Source organism: Callorhinchus milii, unplaced genomic scaffold (genome assembly GCF_018977255.1).
Source record: "Callorhinchus milii isolate IMCB2004 unplaced genomic scaffold, IMCB_Cmil_1.0 Scaffold2, whole genome shotgun sequence".
Lineage (NCBI taxonomy): Eukaryota > Metazoa > Chordata > Chondrichthyes > Chimaeriformes > Callorhinchidae > Callorhinchus > Callorhinchus milii.
Window position 1 is genome coordinate 68,751,992 of NW_024704743.1, and position 19,611 is coordinate 68,771,602.

Consider the following 19,611-nt stretch of genomic DNA (forward strand, 5'->3'; position numbering starts at 1 on the left):
TAGTTAATGCTAAATTATTTCCCCAAGTAATGGGAAAGTATCTAGAATGTTAACTATAGATTTAGGAAATACCATGGTAGCATTACTGATTTTCGTAGCAGCTATTCTGGGTTATGGCCATGGGTAATGTGGGAGCAATTCAACTCAATTTGTTCTGCTTGTATATGCAATTGATTTCTTGCAATAACGTCATTTATAGCCAGAAGCATAGCTTTTGCAACATATGGTTCAAACAAGGTAGTTAATCTTCTTTTAATAATGCAATATGTTTGTACTCAATTATCTGCCATCAAGAAGACTATCACCCAGTAAATTCAACTCTAGAACAAACACATTTTGTTAAAATGGAGGAATTAAGCCTTGTTGCTTCAATCCCAAACAAGATCAGTTGCGACACTGAGACACTGACCCAACAAAGAACAGAGGAAGATGAAGAAAAATAAATATGAGTAAATATATTGGGAGGTAAGACAGTCCAAGAATATGTGTCACAGGGAATAAATGGAGATGTACAGTATGACTGAATCCATGTGAAAGATAAATTAGATTATGAGGGAAGAAAGACCGGGATAAGAGCAAGTAAGTGAGAATTTGCAACAGGCTGAGATGAAGACTCACAAAGAAAGACTGATGAGAAAAAGACATTTTGTTTGGTCAGCCGGGCGTCTGACACGCAGAAACCCATCACCATGCTTAAAGAGTATCCAAACCATGCATCCCACCTACACATGGAAATCCCAGAGATAGATTCTTGAAATGGAATGCGCACTCTCCCTGGAGGAACGCATCCTGCTTACCTAATTCCAGAAAGTTAGGTGCAGGCTGGCGAGAGCCAAGGGTTGGGGAACCCAGAGTGTGGTTGGGGTGCTTCTGGTGTCTAACTAAAACTGCATTATATTGCTGTCTGGCAAGCTTTCCCGCAGCTGGTCCAGCTAGGTTTACCCTACCCGTTAGGGCTTTGGCTTGCAGGGTTAACAGGAGCTGAGTTTGATGGCCCTCTGCCCCCAGTGACTTCGGCCATTCCAGGCCCTGCCAATGAGCCAGTGCTATCATCAGCAGTGCCCTGGAATAATAATAATAATCCTTGCATTTGATATAGCACTTTTCTCATCTTCTAGACGTCTCAAAGCGCTTCACAGAATATACTCTAAAGTGAATTGACTATACTTGTGGGCGAAACGCGCAGCCAATTGCGCACAGCAGTGTCCCACAAACAGTCGTGGATTGAGTGATCAAATTATTGTTTTTTTCTTAAGGGATTATGATCAGGCTTGTGGAGTAAGGAAACTTGCCCAAGGTTTCACCCTGCTGGGAATACTGCAGAAATGTCTGGCTCAGGAACTGAACTACCACAGAGGGCTGGCTCAATTCTGACAATCTGTTCCCAGGCATGTTAGCTTGGAGCCAGTTCAGCTGCAACGAGACCCCGCTTAAGAGAGAGAGTGACAGACACAAGGTCAGAGTGATAAGACAGTATACAAATCCCCAGGCAGATGCGATAAGCTCAGGGAGGGGGAGAGGAAATAACTTTGTTCTGAAGAAAATTTAAACATCCATCCCAGGGAAAAGGGGAATCTTTACCACAATGGAACATTTTTTGCAGTGCAGTGAAGATAAATCAACTTGGATCAATTTATTCTCTCAATATAAATAGCACATTTTGGCAGTGACAAATGATTCAGGGTTCCTACATGCTTTTCAATTTGGTTTGTAATTATCCACTATCATAACTTACATTTACATCAAATAACATACAGTGACAGTCCTGTGTTTATTCACTGTTTGTATGTGTTGAGATTCAGAAGAGTATTTTTTTGAGGAAAACTTGACTTTCTCTGTAGAGCAATTGACTGCAATGTTGGTCACATCTAATAAAGGCATTGCAGTGCAGAAGAATGTTAGGCTTCATCAATCTGTCCTGACAACTTATTTGGTACAAGCTTTAACTTCTGCTGTATTCATTCAGGGACTTTGAAAATTATAGAGCAAGAAATGAAATTGCTAGTGAGAATTGTTTTATTATAAAGAAAGATCTGTAGGTTTTGAGATGACACACGTGGAATGCAAGATTGGTTTTATTTGCACTTGCTAGTACTGTAGCAGTTTTTTTTAAAAGCAATTGACTTCACCATGAGATGTGCCTGAAATTAATGTCAGCTAGTTAATGGTTTGCAACTAACACCTGGTGGTTTTGAGATTCTGAGCAGCCTCTTATAAAGCATTATAAAAGGTTATCCGAAAGCAAGAAGCAACACTTTGTATTCTGAAACCTATTTGTCAAACGCATACAGAATCAAGGCGTTTTTTTAATACCCTGACCTTTCTAATGATATAAATCCAATAACTGGTTAATTTCTGCTCTATTTTTAGGCCCTTATTTTATTAGCAAATAGATGGAATGCGCTCTCTCCCTGGAGAAACGCATCCTGACTAAATACACAGTACATCCAGACGTTGTGTGTAAAAAAAAGAGGGTGAAATTACAGTCTAGAGGGTGAAACATAATGGAGCCGAGCGGCAGAGAGATCAGGGGACACATATATCACTGAAAGTGGGATTTCAGGCACAAAAACCTGTTAAGAAGGTGAATGGGTTTCTGGGCTTTATAAATTATACTTTTTTATAAAAGTAGGGAAGTCGTGTGGGAATTGCACAGGATGAGACCACAGGTGGAGTTGTGTGTCGAGTTTTAGACGTTCCATTGCAGGAACAATATTGCAGAGGAGAGAGGAGCAAAGATTCTCTAGAATTATACTGAATATGAAACATAATGTTCATTAATATAGATTAGTCCTGGTTGGTGTGAAGCATACACAATCAAATTTTGAGGATCTAAATTCTGCTGAATTGCATTGAATACAACTTAGAAATCCCATGCCATTTAGTTACAATTAACTATACGAAATAAATCAATGTTAACTGACAAAGCAGCAAAGTTGTTCCTTTCTTGTACTCTTGAACAACACCTCACTTATTTTGAATACAAAAGCAAGATTAGATTAATTTAAACTATAATTTGTTTGATGCATTTATTTCAACTTGGTCCATTTGATAGCACTCTCTGCTCGGGTTCAGAAGGTGGTGGGTCAAGTCCCAAGTCGTGAGTGACAGTCTGGGCTGACACTCAACGCAGCATTAGGGAAGTGCTGCAGTGTTGGTGTGTCTTCGGATGGAATGTTAAAGGAAGGTGCTATTTGCCTGTTCAGACAAATATAAAAGATCCCATGGAATTATTCAAAAAGAAAATGGAGCTTTTCCTGATGTTTCACAAAACATAAAAGATCCCAAGAACTAAAATGCAAAGGCAGCTTTCAACACTCCCAGCAGTGTCAGAATGCTACAAAGAAGCAACATAAATATTTTGGAAGTTATCCAAATGATCATAGAAAGCCTTTGTTTAGAGCATATAATAATAATCTTTGCATTTGATATAGCATCTTATCACATCTTTGAGACGTCTCAAAGCGCTTCATGATTATACTGTAAAGTGATTGTATTTTGTGGACGAATGCGGCAGCCAATTGTACACAGCAGTGTCCCACAAACAGTCGTGGATTGAGTGACCAAATCATTATTATTAGTTTTTTTGATGGGATTATTGCTCCTGGAAAAGCGATCCGCTAATCGACTAACAACCAGGTTCCTACTTACTGCTAGGTAATCAGAGACGTGTGGAGAAAGGAAACTTGCCCAATGCTTATATGATCAATATTATCTATTTGAAATCTAGCCTGGTTTCAATGGGTTGAATGGCAACAATTCCTATGATTCAACACAATAATGATAGCATTGTTTGTGCAGAAAGTACCAGAGGCTGTGAATTTAATCTTGTTGCATTAATAACTACTTCAATCCATCCTAAAATTGCACGTAACCAAATGTACACAAAGATAAACCACACAACAAACAATCTCTATCCACATTTCTTTTATTAAAATATTTAATGTGTCAAAAAATTCAAGAGAGAATTACATAACTGTTTGCTGAACAATTCAATTGAGGTGTACGAGAGATAGGATAGTGTAGTTCTTTTTAAACTTTGAGACTTTTTACTTTTTCCAGTCCTGTATATTTCTGTTCTATATATCAAATTGATTTTATAGGTATCAGTCTGCCTTATTAGGTAGCATTCTTTCCTAGGAGTCAGAAGGTTGTGGGTTCAAGCCTCACGTTGAGACATATTGTCAAAGCTGACACTCCAATGCAGTGCTGGGGGCGTCCTAGTAACATCCTTCAGATGAGATGTGAAACTGAGGTGCCATCTGCCTGTTCAGGTGGACTTTAAAGATCCCTGTTCAAAAAAGAAGGGAGTTTCTCCCAATGTCCTGGCCGATTGAAATAAAGTCATCCACTCTATATCTGTTTGTGGGGCATTGCTGTGTGCAAGATTGGCTGCCACACAAAATGCACCCTGCCACTCCACTTAACAATATACCTATCCTGTGAATCACTTTGGGATATTGTCCTGATATGAAAGGTCCTATACCAAATGTAAGGATTATTAGTGGAACTTATTAGTCGGCATTTTGAACTAACATCGTCTGGACTAACTTTCAATAAAGTGCTGGGGATTGTTGGAGATGCCGTCCTTCAGATGAAACCTAGTTCCAGTCAGCATGCTCAGCTGGAAGTTAAAGATCCCATGGTGTTATTTGAAAAGAGAAGAGAGTTTCTCCTGGTGTCTTGGCCAACAATCCCCCAAATAAAATTCATGTCACTCACTTATTCACTCACTAAGGCTGTGATATGGAAAAACCACAGACCCGTTCCAACTTAATAGGAAGCATTTCCAATTCTTTTGTAAAACCTCTCTCCTGCTGTGAGCAATTTTATTCTTATGTTCTTGACATTTTTTTAAACTGTACACAGCTGACTCCCTCAACTAATGGTCAGCTAAGCATTCTTCTTACCCCCCACTCTTAAAGCATAATTCTTCATTTGTTAGAATTCAATGTTGGCATCTCTAACACATATTGGGATCACAGCTCCCTCTAATATGTACAGAAGCCATTTATTCATGTCTTGTTGATGAGGAAATAATGGACTATCCCTAAGTCACACAGTTATTGACCTTTTACAATTTAAAATATATTACATCTTTAAAATAGTCTTGACAATTAAAGTTAGCATTTACAAAGAATCATTGGAAGCGCAGCCATAAATACTAGCAATGATAAACATTGGCAATATGAAATAATGCTGGAACATTTGGACTCTATATACAGAAGAAATAAAATGAAAGCAGGCTGTTCAGGGCAGTGTATAAGCCAGCTACTCAATGCATGCAACACTGTAAAAGCTGAAAATCAATTATATACCATATTCACTTCAGCAAAATCCAGCATACAATCACTATTACATTAGAAAAGAAAATGCATGTACACTTTTAAAGAACTAATAAGAAAGAACTGTTACAGATGAAATACATTGTACTAGAATAATTCATTACTTCAGAATTACTCTGAAATACAACAACAACTTGCACTTATATTGCGCCCTCCACACAGGGTAGAGTCTCAGAGCGCTTACAAGAGGATGGAGAAAGGAATATAGATTAGATTGAAAAAGCATCTCTTTCCCAATTTAATTTCACAAAGTACTGTGCTAGCCTGATCAATAGCTGTATTTAGATTCACTTTCAACAACACTTTACAAAAGATATTAAATTTACATCAATTGTTAGGTATCTGCAAAATTTACATATTATTGCTGTTGGCCTAAAGGGTGCCCAGTTTGGATAAATTCTGAAATAGAAGACTGAAATTAGTACCTGAGGAGATCAGTATATGTCTACAATGAATATGAATTATCAAATTACAGTAGCATTTTACACATTCCAAGCCTATTCATTTAAAAATAAAAGCTGGACTCCGGCCTGTTCAAGCCTGGAGTCTCTCTTAGCTTTAACTTTAGCCAAAACAAAACTGTGTCTGCACTGTCACTGTCACATTGCTGAACATCAGCAAAACTTCTCAGCTTTTAGTTTCTCAGTTCTGAGGCAATGAAGAGAAATTTGCAGTTTGAATGTAAAACACTTTCTTCCCTGATAAGTAGTCATTTCCTATTAATGCAGATAGCTTCAGCTATTTTAACTACTCGCCACAAAAGCATAAAACATTGCTGGCGGAAGCACTCAAAGGAATGCATATTGTAAACAACAAAGCCAGGAGGTGTTCTCTCTGCAATATGGCAGTTCGTGTATTTGGTCTATTTCCACATTGATGGAAAGCTGCCTTCTTAAACTCAGTCTCCAGTCTTTTGCTAAGAACAGTAAAAACCCATCAAAGACTTAGCTTAACACAACTTTCTCAATTGGTTTGGAAATCAACTGAAAACATGAACTACAATAGAGAACATACTGATCAAAAACTCCTCGCTGATGCAACCGTGCAGTGTATTTTCATGATTTATTCACCCAATAAAATAGTTTTAAAATGAACCTCATGACACTAATAAGAAATAACCACACAAAGACATACAGGGGGAATTCTTGACCTTCAAACTATTTATTGAAAGTCCTTCCTTCCTGCAAAGGTTAATTTGTACTGCAGCCACAATAATAAGATAAAACTGATGACAGTGACATTTCCAATTAATGCACTAGATAAATCTTTCAACGACTAGGCTGAGGACTGATGCTGTTCCTGATAAACCTCATAGCTGGCTCATACTATAGATCTCTTCACATTGAGTGACCTGACAGGCTCATTTACTGATGGACTGCCACATTTTAAGAAGAAATTGAGTTGGTCCCTGGTATAAAAAAGGTGAGAAACAATGATCTAGATCGGACTTTGTGTAAATGTTCAATCTCTGGAGTATTTTGACAGAATGAATGATGGTTCCAATCCTCCAGAGGGGAGCAGGGGTCTCCTTGACGATGAGCAGGATAAATAATTTCCAAAGAAATTGACTCCGTCATGCCTAAACTGCTGGGGAAATAGTACAGTAAGGAAATAAAAGGGTGGGCAATGATAGCCATACTGCCCCTGGGCAAGATAGAGAATCCTGAATGTGCCAGAAATGATTGCTTTACTTGGAGAAGCAGAAGACCTCTGAAATGAGCTTCAAAAGAATAAATATTCTCAATTCCTGCTGTTGGCCCATTAATCTTGTCCATTTCAAATTATCTTTATACAAAAGCAACAACTTGCATGTGTGATGTCCCAGCGCCTTGGGACGTCCTCCCAATGCGAAAGCGCTATACAAATGTAACTTTATATTGTATTTATATAGTGCCCTTCGCGCAAGATAGTTCTTAACACATTATACCATGTGCTAAGAACTTTCAATTTAGCCCTAACTGCATCAAAGATTCCTCAAGGAATTGGAACATACTGTGAGACTGAAAACTTCTGGAGTGATAGTACTGTACAAATGGAACTGATTCCTTTGACTTGTGCGAGGAACACAAAGCTCTGCTGCATAGGAGTGCCTGTACAGAGGAACAGCACATTCTTTCACTATTGGGCACAGATCATCAAAATGTAAATTCTTTCAGACAGTATGTTGATAAAAACTAATATGTGCGGAACTGGTTTGGATTCTCTGAAGTATGTTGCATCACAGACATTCAGCTGACCAAATAACTGGGTAATATTCTTTCAGTGGCACCTTAATTCTATACAATACATGATAGGTTTACAGTATTTACAAAACTTTCTGCTTATACCCAATTCCAGAAAACCTCCATGGGTATTTATTTATTAGTTATTGATCCTGAGAATCTCCACTAAATAATGGGTTTCATTTTCCCAAATTAACTGCCTGCAGGGTTGATCCATTAAACTTCAAGTTATAACTATAGGAAAATTCTAACAAACAGAGCATCTGACATTGAAAGTTAAACTGTCTGAACTGAATAGAACAACCTCTGACTGGTGAACAGTCATTTCTGAAGTATTAAAATTCTCTCTCTCTCTCTCCTTCTACCTTTTTTTTCTCTTACGCCCTCTCCCTCTTTCCCTCTCAGATGATCGAACTGTTCAACATTTTCAGCATAATTTGTTGTTATTTCAAATATCCAGCATTTTTAAAATTTTTATCATCAGTTATTCTCAAGTGGTTCTAATGGTGACCTTGTTCACTTTGTTAGTTTTACTGCGTTTTGCTGCTTTATTTTAGCTTCAGGCCACGAAGGGAGACTTATACCCTTATTTAGCAATAATATATTCAGCACTGATGATCCATGGTTAGAGTACAAAGCTTAAACATTTGCTACTAGCCACTTCTTAAAGCACTACAGACAGTTTTGGCTGAATCCAATTATTTCAGAAGCAGATAGACTGTACCCAACCTATCTATAAAATAAAGCTGTCTTCCATTTGAAGTATGTAGAGTGCACTTGTCACTGATAATTATTTGAAAATAAGTAACTTAAAGGAGCCGCATATTTTGTTTGTTAAAAAATGAAAGCTTGATTCTCCTTTGTTTTGTAAAAGGTTAATTTTTCAGACAACATGATTCTTCCTCTCTACCTTGTCTCCAGGCAGAATAACAAACATCATTCAGAATGGCAGTGGCAGGAGTTTTACTCTACACTTAACATATATATATATATAGTATACATATATACACACCTTTTTTTTAAATGGCAGGAGCTTTTCAGCATCATTTTTGTTTAGCACTTGCAATCTGACCAGCTCCACACTCATCGATGGCAAGTAACAGCAAATTTAAATAAGGACTCCTTTAAGAGCAATTCATTCTGATGGATCAATAGCAACAGTGGAAATGCTAAGTAGACAATCTGCTTTGCTGCTAAAAGGATTTATCTGATTAAGGATTTGCAGCAATTTCTCATTCATTGCAGCCCAGACCTTGTTTATTTATTAGCATTGTTCCTCAATTGGAAGTCTTGTTTGAATAATGAAAAAACATTATGTAGGTTAGAATTTTGTCAATGTTATTTTAAGAATTGTTCATTTTACAGACAAAGGGTGAAGTCAATGGGACGCGCCAACAGGCTGAGCATGCAAAGGTACTGTACAAAGAGCTTTACAGAGGAGAGATGCAGAATGGCACCAACCTTCATTATCTCAAGAGTATTCAATCTCACTGCGCCTCCTTATCGACAAACCCCTTTAAGCCTCTATCGTTCATATCCTCTTGAAACCCACAATGTACTTGGCCTCTATCACCTCACTTGGCAGTGCATTCCACACCCCAGCAATTCTTTAAGTGAAAACATTTCACCTAAGCTCTCCTTTCACTTGCCTTATGATTAGTTTAGAATGATTGTCCCTCGTCATTGACGCCCCTACTGATGGAAATAACATAAGTATTTTTTATTTGCAAAAGAAATTTGCAGAACAAAACATAGTTTGACTTTGAATATGTAGATTAAAAACAATAAAATGTGATTATGCTTTATCCCAGCTTACAGGCACATAAAGCCTCAATTCCCTGTCTTGTCTGTGCACTTGATGTAAAATAATGTTGCTTTGCATTTAGCCAGGACAACCACGAACAATTCATCTTCAAATTAAAATGTAGTCAGGTCATAATTTATTATTTTTAAATCAAATTTTCTTTAATGAGTATTTCTAAAATTAAAACAAAGTTCTTTTTTTAAAAAAAAGGTGCTCTCAGTTTCCAGCTGAGTTGTGGGTGAAATAATATTTCAAAGTTTTTTTGTTATTAATTATTATTAATCTCAAGGTTACTAATTCCACATCACCTCCTGTCATTGAAGAGTAACATGATCAATAACTGAAAACACATTGGGCGCTGAAATAACACAATGACATACAACAAATAGTTTGGGATATGACCTGTGTAAGCGACTGCCAAGATGGTGGAAGGCGAACTGGATGGACTTTGGTCTTCTTTTGCCAAGCTAATTCTTATGTTCTTATGAAAAAGCATCAAAACAAATTCATCTACTGGCACAAACTTCTAGATCAAAACTGGCCCTAAAAATTAGCAAAGCACCCAACTTCTCTATTCATTTCTGTAAACCAAAATCCCATTTAACATCATACATACTACTAGAGCTCCTCAGGGTAACCACAACCAACATGAATTTCATACAAAAATAAATCTAACCTTTTCTGCGAGCCTCTGTGCTGTATTTCCGTGTGAGCGGGGCTGTGAAACCCATGAATCTTAATCCATTCTCACTAAATTCACTACATTCTTGGACATCTCTGACTTTCTTCTTTACAGCACAGTGCTTCCTTCTGAATCTTCCCAACTTCTTCGTTCGAAAGACCTTTCTAATATCAAAAGTGTGGCTGGTAAATGGAACAGGATTACAGGAAGGCTACATTTTACTTGTACCTTATTTGGCAATTGTACATTTAGTAACAGGTAGACCACCACTAATAAACAAGGGTAGCTTCATTCAGAAAGCACGTTTGTTAAATCTGCCATAAACATTGCCACAAATAAAAAAATCTATATGAAGGGTCAAAATTACTTATAAGACGTACATTATGTTTTAAGGGGAAACAGCTTTTAATAAAGTCCAGTTTTTACTTTCTTTTTAAAAACTAAAGGTTACATAGTTTCCCATGTTAAAATCATTGCTGCTTTTAGAGAGTATGTTGATTTGAAGAACTTGAGGTCGGTTCTACAGCACATTAACCTATCAAAGCATCAGAAGCCTTAATGCAAGACTCCAAGTGCACTGGGACCAAAGTGTACATCTTCAGAGATTTGCAACTCTCCCATGCCATTTCTGCAGAAGGTAAATGGCCAGTCAATGATGGAGGCATCCACTGGAGCCCACTCTTACTTCTCTGCGTCCTTATTCAAGGTTTTTACGACTTGTTCGTAGGGTGGTGGGGGCTGGTTGCAGTAGGCCGGTGGGGGGGGATAGGCCGGGTTGAGGAGAGGAGCATTGGGCTGAATTTGGAACGTTGTCCCAATGGGATGAAGAGGTGGCCCAGGTTCGGGGTAATATTGCATTCCGACCTGGGGGCCTGTGAGGAAAAGTAAAAGGAGGTTATTATTGCACTAAGCAACACAAAGCACAATGAGATACTGTCCTTTATAGCCCTCGTGTGGAAGCTTAAAATCCTGCAATTTAACAAGACTGGAGACTGCTGGGTGATGCAAGCTTTTGTTCTCCTCAGTGATCCATTCCTGAAAAATCATAATTTGGTCTCATTGCTAAAGCCAAAGGGAGAATCTAGGCAACAACAGAGGGCAGATATAGACGTTAGGGTCACTTAATAAACACCTCCCTTCTGCCGGAATATGCATGTCACTATCCCTGTGTACAATAATCTCCCGAGAGTCAGTTTTATTATCATGCTCAGCTGCAAGCTGCTCTCCTAATCGGCAGAGATCTCCAGCAGGTGACATATTGTGTTTCTGGACAACCTAAAGTGACCTGCTGAATCCCAGATGTTCAGTGAGAAACTCCAGCCAGACCCACAATTCACTCTATTTACGTAGCATTTCAGAGCATCCACAGTTTGGCCTGTGGAGTCCTGTAGTGTATTGGTTAGATCACTTTATTCTGATTATTGATATGAACAGGAGACCCCCAAAAATTTACCAACAAGTGACTATCCTCCTGGGTGGGTGGAGGTAAACGGGGTCTCCTTGGAAATGAACTGGCTCCAAGGTGACATGTTTGGCAATGGAATGTCGGAATCGAGCCAACCCTCTGTGGTGGTGTAAGTGATCCAGTTCTCGAGCCAGTCCGGTCCGCAGTATTCCAGGGCACTGCTGATGATAGCACAGCTAGCTTGGCTTAACGCCTAATAATAATCCCTCCAAAACAAAACAATAATAAATTGGTCATTTTCAATCTACGACTGTTTGTGGGACATTGCTGTGCGCAATTGGCTGCCGCGTTCGCCCACAAATATACAGTCAATTCACTTTACAATGTGTTCTGTGAAGCGCTTTGGGACGTCCGCCCGACGTGAAAAGCGCTATATCAAATGCAAGGATTATTATTATTATTATTATTATTATTAACGGCAGGAAAGGCGGACCAGTTACTGGGGACAGTGACTCCTTCCACTCATCTCCTGTTAACCCTGCAATCCAAAGCCTAATAGCTGGACAAGCAGTGGGAAAGCTTGCCAGATACTGCTATCAATGGCAGGCTATGAGGTATTAGCTGGTTAGATTCCAGCAGTACCCCTGGGGTCCCCAAGCCTTGGCTCTTGCCTAATCACAACAATAAATGCAAGTGGGTGTTGTAATTAGGTAAGCAGGATGTGTCGCTCCAGGGAGAGTGTGCGCATTCCATTCCAATAAACATCTCAGAAATTTCCATGTGTAGGTGGGATGCACAGAACTATCAGTTTGGATGCTCTTAAGCATGGTGATGGATATCCGCATGTGTCAGACACCCAGCTGACCCCCAAAAAATTCTGAAAAATGCCCAGGCTTTTATATTGTGCAAAATGTTAATTTTAACGGTCCTTATAAATACAGTTATAACATGCTTCCACAAGCACACAGCCAGCCCCCTAGCTTCCCACATGCCACCTGGATTTCACTCTAACTGCTAGGGAAACAGAGGCATGTGGAGTACGGAAACTTGCCCAATGTTTCGCCCTGCCTGGGACTCGAACCCAGGTCCTCTCACTAGCAAGATGAGTGCTCTCACCACTGAGCTTTGATGACCTGGAAGTTGGCCGTTTTTGCTTTTCAGCAGAAAATGGCACCAGCTGGCTTCTGTGCAGTGAATGAACCAGTTGACTTCTTGCATACAGTCATCAAGTTACCAGCCTCGCTAACAATAAAATTACATTTGTATAGCGCCTTTCACATCGGAAGAGATCCCAAGGCCCTGGACAGAAAGAGTTACGGACCCAAGCTGGGGGTCGGGGAGGGTGGAGGGCGGAAGCAGGGAGATCGAAAGTATGGTTGAAGAGGAGGGTCTTGAGATGGGTCTTGAAGGTGGCAAGGGAGGGGGCGAGGTGGAGGGATTGCGGGATGGAGGTACAGAGGGTGGGGGCAGAGTGGTAGAAGGCCCGCCCACCAATAGTGGGGCGAGTGAGGCGGGGGATGTGAAGCAGGCCAGAGCCCGCTGAGCAGAGGGAGCGAACAGGATGTTAGGGATTTAGGAGGTCGGAGAGGTTGCAGGGAGCAAGACCATGGAGGGCTTTGAAGATGAGGACCAGGATCTTGAACTGTATTCTCTGTGATGGGAAGCCAGTGGAGTCGGGCAAGGATGGGGGTGATAGGATCACGGAGCCTAGTGCGGGAGAGGTCACGGGCTGCAGAGTTCTGGATGATGAGGGAGGAGTTGGGGAGGCCGACAAGCTAACTTAACCATCCAAACAATTAATAACGCACTGTTCACATCGGAAGCACACCTCAAATTGCTTCATTGCATTTAATGGAAGATGCGTATTTTGTGTCAAATAGAATAGCCAATTTGCACCAGCAATGCTCCACAAACAGCCGTGAAGTGAATAATCAATTTTAGCTGAGAAATTGATGCCAGGACACCGGGAGAAACTCCCTTCTCTTTTCAAATAATGTCATGGGATCTTTAACATTGACCTGAACAGGCAGATAAAACTTTGATTTATCGTCTTATCTGAAGGACGGCATCTCCAACAATTCAATGCTGCAACATCACTGTATTGAAGTTTCAGCCTAGACTGTGAGTTCAAAGTTATGATGCGAGGCTTAGACCCACAACCTTCTCGACCGATGTATTATAATGAGACTCCATTGAATCGAACAGATTATTGGAAACCTATGTCAGTATTCTCTGTGTATGAACCGCTCAATATCAATATTACAAATCAATTTTGTTTGAAGATAACTATATGACTAAATAACTATAGTCAGCCAGTGACACATATGAAGTCAGTTTCTGTAGTTATTTAATAGACTATCTACGGTACCCTAAAATACAGTAAAGGAACAATTGCGAGAACAGAGATTAAACACCATAAATAATAATTAAGATGAATCGATTCTGGATTTTTTTTTACCAACTTCAAGTTTATTTAGAGAGTCAGAATTATACTTAACTAAATGAATCAGTGCTCAAATGAAACACGTTATAATGGGACTAAACTGTAGTTTCATTTTTGGAAATGTTGCAAAGATTTCCCATTAACTTTATTTGTACCTCTGATGTTCCAACTCTGTTTTGAACCCTGAAATGTGCCACACTCACCTCCAGTGGTCTGACATCCTGTTGTGTTCACTGGATGCCTGGTGAATCCTACACTGAACGGAGGGTCGTCAATCATTCGCGGGGGGTGCATCCGGCGACGGATAAAAAAGCCAGCGCCACAACAGAACAGGACTCCCATCATCAGAAGGAACCTATATAGGGAGATAAAGAAAGTCAGAACAGAACTAGACATCAATGTATTGAGTTCCATACTCCTCGTCTGTCACTAGTTTTTAAAGTCTAATCTGGCTATTGCTACATGTTAATTGCTTGCTGCTTTCCTGAGTTTGGGCGACTCCTGGCATGTTCCCACGTGCTGAACCTCTTTGAAGTAAATGGAGTCGTTCTGGGACCCAGGTGGAGAGGAGATCCCTCAGAACAGCACTCAAGTATATTTTGATTAAACTAAACATTTTTATATAACAGATATTTTACGAAAGAGCTGACCAAGCTCATTGGAGCGAAAGTAGCCTCCCTCCACGTTTGACGATTGCTTTCTGTTAAAACTCACCAGAAATACCATAGTCGCTGAATGGAAAATGCCCGCATGCAGCATCTTGTACCACAGCAATCCTCATACGCTCGGCATCTGTAACGTAGGAGCTTTGTGTCAAATGTACCAATTGATGCAATAATAATAATAATAATCCTTGCATTTGATATAGCACCTTTAACGTCAAGAGGATGTCTCACAAGTTCTTCAAACTATTTATTGTATAAATATTTATATGTATTTTGTAGGCAGCCAATTTTCAGACAGCATATCCCGCAAACAGCCATGAACTGAACGACCAATTTTATTTTGGGGATTCTTGGCCAGGACACCAAGATAAATTCCCTTCTTTTTCCAAATAGTGTCATGGGATCTTTGTCATCCACATGAACAGGCAGAAGCTTCCTTGGTTTTCAATGTTTAATCTGAAGGAGAACACCTCCAACAATGCAGTGGGTCCCCAGAACTACACTGGAGTGACATTAAAAAATTAAAGAATTTTCTGCCTCGTGTCTACTCCACCAAGGCTCTCTATCGGGTCGGGCTTGACAACGTGAGTTCAAAGTCCTGATGCAGGGCTTGAATCCACAACCTTGTGATTCAGTGGTGAGAGTGCTGCTAACTAAGCCAGGATGTCACCTGGCCCTGTGTCAGCCTGGCTCAGGGCAACAGCCTGAAAGTGCATTGTCTATGTGAGCACTTCTATTATTCTCTGTCCCTCAAAAAGCTGCAGCTATTGTCAAGGGAAAATGTGACTGGGAATGTGAATATGTTGCTGCATCATTTACTGTGACAGGTGATGAGCTACATTTGATTTGCCGATTGCCTCACCATACATTCATTCTATTTCAAGGCTTGAAAGGCAGTTTCACATTTCACATTATCCAGTGAATATTCATTTCCCAATTTAATTGCAGCACGTCCCTTGTGTCAGTGCAGCAGAAAGAGGTTAGTAAGCTTCGGAGGAAACAATCTAGATAAGCAGAAAGTGCTTCTCCTTCTCCCCCATTCCCTTCCCATGGGATAACGAATACACACACGCACAGATGTCGAAAATTATTGTGAACTCTCTCAGCGTAGTACACATTTTCTTATCTTACAGGTAGCTCACAAACTCGGAACCACCTATTTAAAGAAATAAAACAGCAGAAATCCAGCATGCTCATTTTATGCCTCAGCAATTCATTTAAGAATTCCATCAAGGTTTTGGTCTTCAAACAAAATTTTAGTAATGGAATATGTGAGGAGAGATGCATTGTATATACTTCTCTCAGCATTCACTTTCTTCATGTGGCTTTTCACCATTATAGTTCATAATAATAATCTGTGCATTTGATAGAGCGCCTTATCACATTCTTGAGACGTTTCAAAACGCTTCACAGAATATATTGTGAAGTGGATTGATTGACTGTGCATTATATGGGCAAAATACTGCAGCCAATTAGCATAAAAATGTTGTTTACCATGATGCCACTGCACTTTACAGTAAATCCTGTGAATAGACCCTTCTGATGTGAAAGGTGCTATATCAAATGCAAGATTATTATTCATATTATTACCAGCGTACCATTAGAGAGACTTTGGTTGGGTGATTAAAACTATTAGTACAGTGTTCACACGTGGTTAAGAAAGCAAATAATATTTAATACACAGCCTTTCATGTCAGAAGAACATCTTAAAATACTTCAGAAGATTCACTATAAAGTGTAGTGGCTGGAGGCAAAATGAAATGTTGGGCTCTATAACTAAGTGGGAAATGCACAATCAAGAGCAGTTATTTTAATATTGAAGTATTCCACACCTGCAGTTTGGTTCCAAAAATTCCTCCAAAAAAGGATTTAGGGAACAGGTATGAGGGAAGACTGGCCATTCGAGAATAACAACAGCCTTTATACAGCAGGAGTGCTTGACAAGACAAGGCTGAACACTGAGCAAAGCAGAGGAATGGAGATGTGACCATAAGTGCGATCAACGCAATACCTTTTTACACAGGATTCAGACACAGAGCGAGTGGGGGTGAGACAGAGCTGGGAAGGAGTTACAAAGGTTGGGGGCGCAATACCTGACTATTCATAGGATTTTTCTCTTACAAAGAGAAGTCGGAAGTGGGACTTGAGCTCATGATGTAAAGGGGCACTGCAGGACTGGCCTGGAGAGTGCTGGACTTCATTTGAGACAATAACCTGACTTTTTTGGCTGCCGGATCAGGTGGATTTTAAAGATTCCATGATACTATAGTAAATTAAACCAGGAGATATTCTGGCTAATATCCTTCCCTCATTCACTACAAGCTGCTCAATGGGTCACTCATCTCATTGCTGTTTGTGGGATGTTGCTGTCACAGATTAGGTGCCCTGTTGGCCTGCATATCGACAGTGTATCAACACTCCAAAGTATCTCATCGTATGAAGCATCTTGAGACATTTTGAGGTAATGAAGGATTGCATCAAACACAAATGTTCTTACTTTCTATAAAGCATTCTGTTTCTCCATTTTTATGAACTCGATATGCAAAATTGTAACTTTCATGTCTTTTAAAGGTAGGATCCAATTGTGCCAGAAGAGCTGAATTGTTGTATCGATATCAGAAATGGGGATTAAGAACATTGTCCGACAGTTTTAGGCGTATCTATGTCTTTTCAAACAATAGTTGTTAATGATCACATGGTTTTCAAGCAAATCTGTCCAAGAAACTTCTATAAACTTTTCTCATCTATATTATTAGGGGAAAACAATACATTGTTTGTTAAAAAAAATCCTTAATGGCAAATAAATAGAGGATCCCAAATCTAGTTTAGAAGTTGGTTAAGTGTTTTATTCACTATTATAGGAATTTTAAAGTGTGTTTTTTTACGCTGGATAGAGACAAATAGTGACCCAGAACTTTAGAGGAGACTAAGGATTGTAATTAAGATTGAAGCGGCAGCTTGAGAGTCCTAGATCTTGGAAGAGACCCAAAACTCTTGTGAGGAGAAGCAGGTACAGGACTATAAGCCTGTACCTGACAGTGAAAGAGAACGCTGAGAGATACAATACAAAATTACATTTGTATAGTGCCTTTCACATCTGAGATGAGACAATGACAGGCTTAAGCACCTTCCAGAGCATTCATACCCACCCCTGTCCGTACTTGTTTTACAGCCAATCTCAGCATCAAACACCCTGGGATTCGGTTAGATGTTAGTAAGCCTTCTACCTCACCGCAATACCAAAACATTGCTCAATTACTCTAAAACGCCATTTCAATAGTCCACACCAACCATCTGTGTAGCCTCTTTGATATCATCACTATGAGCTATCAGTCTATCCTGACAGCGGTAACCTGCCAGCCATGGTATCATCTGGAGTCAAAATAACACTAATATACAACAACAACAAAATTACATTTGTATAGCGCCTTTCACATCGGGAGGACTTCCCAAGGTACAATCAGTGTTTTGGAGCCGAGCATTTTGTATGGTTATATTGTGTTTACGATAGATTACAAACTTTGGTCACTTCAGCAATTATAAATCAACAGCACCTTACATTTATATTGCGCCAAGTGAAGCCTAAATTTGTTTGTTGTGGAAGTAACTTTAAAACTATGGCAAAGCTCCGACTGTCCAGCACCTTGGGACATACTTGAAAGGCGCTTATAGAAATGCAATTTGTTACTGTTGAATGACCAGAAATACCCTAGTCAGCAAACACTTCTGCCCTTTAACCACACAACACGTGTCTTTTGACTCTATACTCTAGGCTTAGGAAATTGTATAAAGTTTGATCAAACATTACAGCAAGACATGAATGAGATCTGAAATCAGAGGTTTGTTAGTGCTTTCATTTTTACCAGTTACCTGAGTTTATGTCCAGTTTAGGTAATGACGATAATTAACTCCTCTCTTTCAAGACAAGCAGTCAGTCTGCCGTGGGTTCATATACTCTCAGTCTGCAATGGTTCTTACTGGACTCTAGTCTACAGCACAAAATTGTCCCAAATATACAACAACAACTTGCACTGACATAGCACCCTCCATGCAGGGTAGCGTCTTAGAGCGCTTAACAGTGGCGGAGCCTGACTCTGAGCCGGTGGGGAGGTGGCTGTAAGCACGGTCGAAGAGGAAACTTGTCAGGCGGGACTTAAAAGAGGAGAGAGAGGGGGCAAGGCAGAGGGATTGAGGGAGAGTGTTCCAGAGTTTTGGGGCATTGTGGCTGAAAGCGCGACCTTTGATGGTGGGCAGAGGGTGCGAGGGACGAGCAGGAGGCCGGTGCCAGTTGAGCGGAGGTGCTGGATGGTGGATTGGGGAGTGAGGACGTTGGAGAGGTTGGGAGGTGCCAGGGAGTGAATGGATTTGAAGTCGATCCGTTCGGTGATGGGGAGCCAGTGGAGCCTGGGCCAGAACTGGTGAGATGTGGGTATGGAGTTTGGTCTGGGTCAGTATGTGGGCGGCAGAGTTCTGAATGAGCTGGAGCTTGTGAATGCTGGAGCTGGGGAGACCAGCGAAGAGTGCGTTGGAGTAATCCAAGCAGGAGGTGACAAACGCATGCACGAGGGTTTCGGTTGCATTTGGGGTAAGGTACGGTCAGAGGCAGGCAATATGGTGGAGATAGAAGAAAGCGGTCCTGGTCAGGGACTGGATGTGGGGGAGGAAGGACAGCTGGGGTTCGAACTGGATGCCTAGGTTGCGCACTGGTTTGGTGAGTCTGAGGGAGAGCCCAGGGAGGTTGAGGAGTTTAGATCCACAGGAGTGAAGATGTTGACAGGAGCCAAGGAATATGGCTTCCATCTTGTCCATATTCAACTGCAGGAAGTTTACACTCATCCATGCCTTGATGTCTGCCAGACAAGCTGATAGAACATCGGCGGATCTGGAGTTGGTTCTGAAGGAGGCAAAGTAGATTTGTGTGTCATCTGCTTACATGTGGCAGTTTACCTCGTGTCTGCAGATGACATCGCCCAGAGGGAGTGTATAGATAAGGAAAAGAAGAGGCCCATGGTTGGAGCCCTGGGATACCCCGCAGGTGACCGGAC

At 40.4% G+C, this 19,611-nt stretch overlaps 1 protein-coding gene across 2 annotated transcripts in view; it reads right to left on the reverse strand.

The window, feature by feature from the left end:
• Positions 1–9,606: 9,606 nt before the first annotated feature.
• The window catches only part of vopp1 (VOPP1 WW domain binding protein), a 38,303-nt gene continuing 28,298 nt past the window's right edge, over positions 9,607–19,611 (reverse strand). For both annotated transcript variants that reach the window (XM_007897624.2, XM_007897625.2), the window contains exons 3-5: positions 14,616–14,693; positions 14,105–14,256; positions 9,607–10,925 (exon numbers count right to left, since the gene is read on the reverse strand). In XM_007897624.2, the coding sequence (XP_007895815.1) occupies positions 10,735–10,925; positions 14,105–14,256; positions 14,616–14,693 (421 nt within the window). In that variant the 3' untranslated portion in view covers positions 9,607–10,734. The remainder of the gene's footprint in view (positions 10,926–14,104; positions 14,257–14,615; positions 14,694–19,611) is intronic.